This window comes from Talpa europaea (assembly GCF_964194135.1).
Source record: "Talpa europaea genome assembly, chromosome: 14".
Classification (NCBI taxonomy): Eukaryota; Metazoa; Chordata; class Mammalia; order Eulipotyphla; family Talpidae; genus Talpa; species Talpa europaea.
Window position 1 is genome coordinate 59,806,999 of NC_140082.1, and position 1,836 is coordinate 59,808,834.

At 46.4% G+C, this 1,836-nt stretch overlaps 1 protein-coding gene across 1 annotated transcript; it reads right to left on the bottom strand.

Annotated features, from left to right (window-relative positions):
• Positions 1-823: 823 nt before the first annotated feature.
• Positions 824-1,381, bottom strand: LOC311184196 (FUN14 domain-containing protein 2-like; the record flags this gene model as incomplete). The annotated part of the gene is made up of 1 exon (XM_084254049.1): positions 824-1,381. The coding sequence occupies one exon, from the start codon at positions 1,379-1,381 to the stop codon at positions 824-826; it is 558 nt and encodes a 185-aa protein (XP_084110175.1).
• Between the last annotated feature and the right edge of the window lie 455 nt (positions 1,382-1,836).

The window sequence follows — 1,836 nt, forward strand, 5'->3', positions numbered from 1 at the left end:
TAGTCCTCTTTTATGGCAACTTTCTTCTTCGGGTAGTTTGCTGGAGTCGTCCGTTTATCTTCCGTGTCCCAGTTCTCACTGGGACCTGCCGTTTTTCCTCCCTGTTAACTTTTTTTTAATGGGAGATCTTACTCACAGCGTCTCCTCGCCGCCATGTTTTGCAGTATTTTTAAATGGGCATCCACATCCAACAGGGCCGGTGTATTTCTACTGCAGATATTAACATGTAGATACAGATGTAGATACAGGTGTATCTACATATGTATTTGTGCAGATACTTGTTTATTGATATTTTGTTTGTATTTATACAAACATCCATATATACCTTGAAGGATACTTACTTGAATATTAAAAGTAGTTTTCTCTAGGTGATACAAAAATTAAAGGAAAGAAAGTAGACACCAAAATACCAATATGGTTCATGCTTCAAAGCCAATGCATTTAGTTCCTTTCCACTCCCACACAAGGTCTCTATGTACTGTTACTTCTTTTCCAAATAAAGGGGGTTGGGACAACTTTGAGGACCCACTCATCCCCCACAGGGGCCATCTTGTAACATGTTCTGGTCAGGATCTTACTTGAGGGGAAAGGAACCTTCTCGCTGACCTACAGATTAGTCAAGCAGGGAGGATGCTGGAAGTACAGCTAAAGTCTACTGTCTTTTCTGTCGCTGTCAAGCTCACAGTTAACCTGTACCTAGGATGCCTGTAGAAGCCATTCAGATTAGACACCGCTGGGAGGACGGCTTGGAAAAGCGGAGGAGGAGAAACAGTGTTTTGTGATGGAGCGGGAGGCTGCCATGATGGAAGCAAAGTCATCCCCCTTAGGATGTCATGCCAAGCAGAAAGCCTCCAAAAAACCCCACAGTCACCAGGAAATTCTTCTTCACAAATATCACCACCTCCTCTGCTTTGCTTTTGATCTCTGTAGGTAACTGGTTGCTCTTGTGGATCTTCATCTGCTGCTTGGCTTTCTGCATGTCCTTCTCTACTCGCTGCCAGTCAACTCTGATGTACCCCGCATAGTTTGCAAGCTGGACGAGGAAAAATCCCCCTCCCACGGCTGTGGCGGCCAATTTTCCAACCTTCTGGAATAGGAAACCTGTGCACCAACCAGTGACGCCACCGATTAACAGCTGGGTGGCGACGTTGTACTTCTGGGCAGCGAACCCCGAATCTTGCAGAAACAATCTGTGCCACCCCGCCTGCTTCTTAGAGAGCTCTGTCAGGTCCAGAGCCTCGCTATTCACTTGAGTAGCCGTGGCCATCTCTGCGAGCTCTTCTCTCAACGACTTGCAGTGAGGCTCCCTGAGGCTGGACCCGGCCTGACTCAGCGCACTGGAGGCGCTCAGGCTCCCAGCCTGCGGGGCAGGTGTTTCCATTCCCCAGGCAGCCACAGAAGAGGGAGGGCGGGGCGCATGCCGCTCCCTCCCCACCCCAGGGCTCCAGGGCGTCACAAAGCTCCCTGCAGTCATTTTAGGCTTTCTCCCCAATAACTCCCAGCTAATAATGGATCTGCTTGTGGCACTATTATCTCGCACAGAAACTCTGTTTCCTCTTATGAGTTCTTTTACACCAGAAACTGTTATTTCTTTGAATTAATTTGTATTAAAATCAGTAACAATATTCAGCTAGTCCATGGTAACATTTTCCAGGTGAATTCTTTTTCACCTACTACTTGCTTTTCCTGTCCTGCCCTCCTCCCTTAGAATAACTTTGTATCCATCCTGTGTGTCTTTTTTAATTACTCAGCATCGGAGGAAATGAAGTTTTTCCTAATCCAGCTATTTCCAAGAATTTCTCATGGGTTGAACTGAATATTGTTATGATTTCTTAA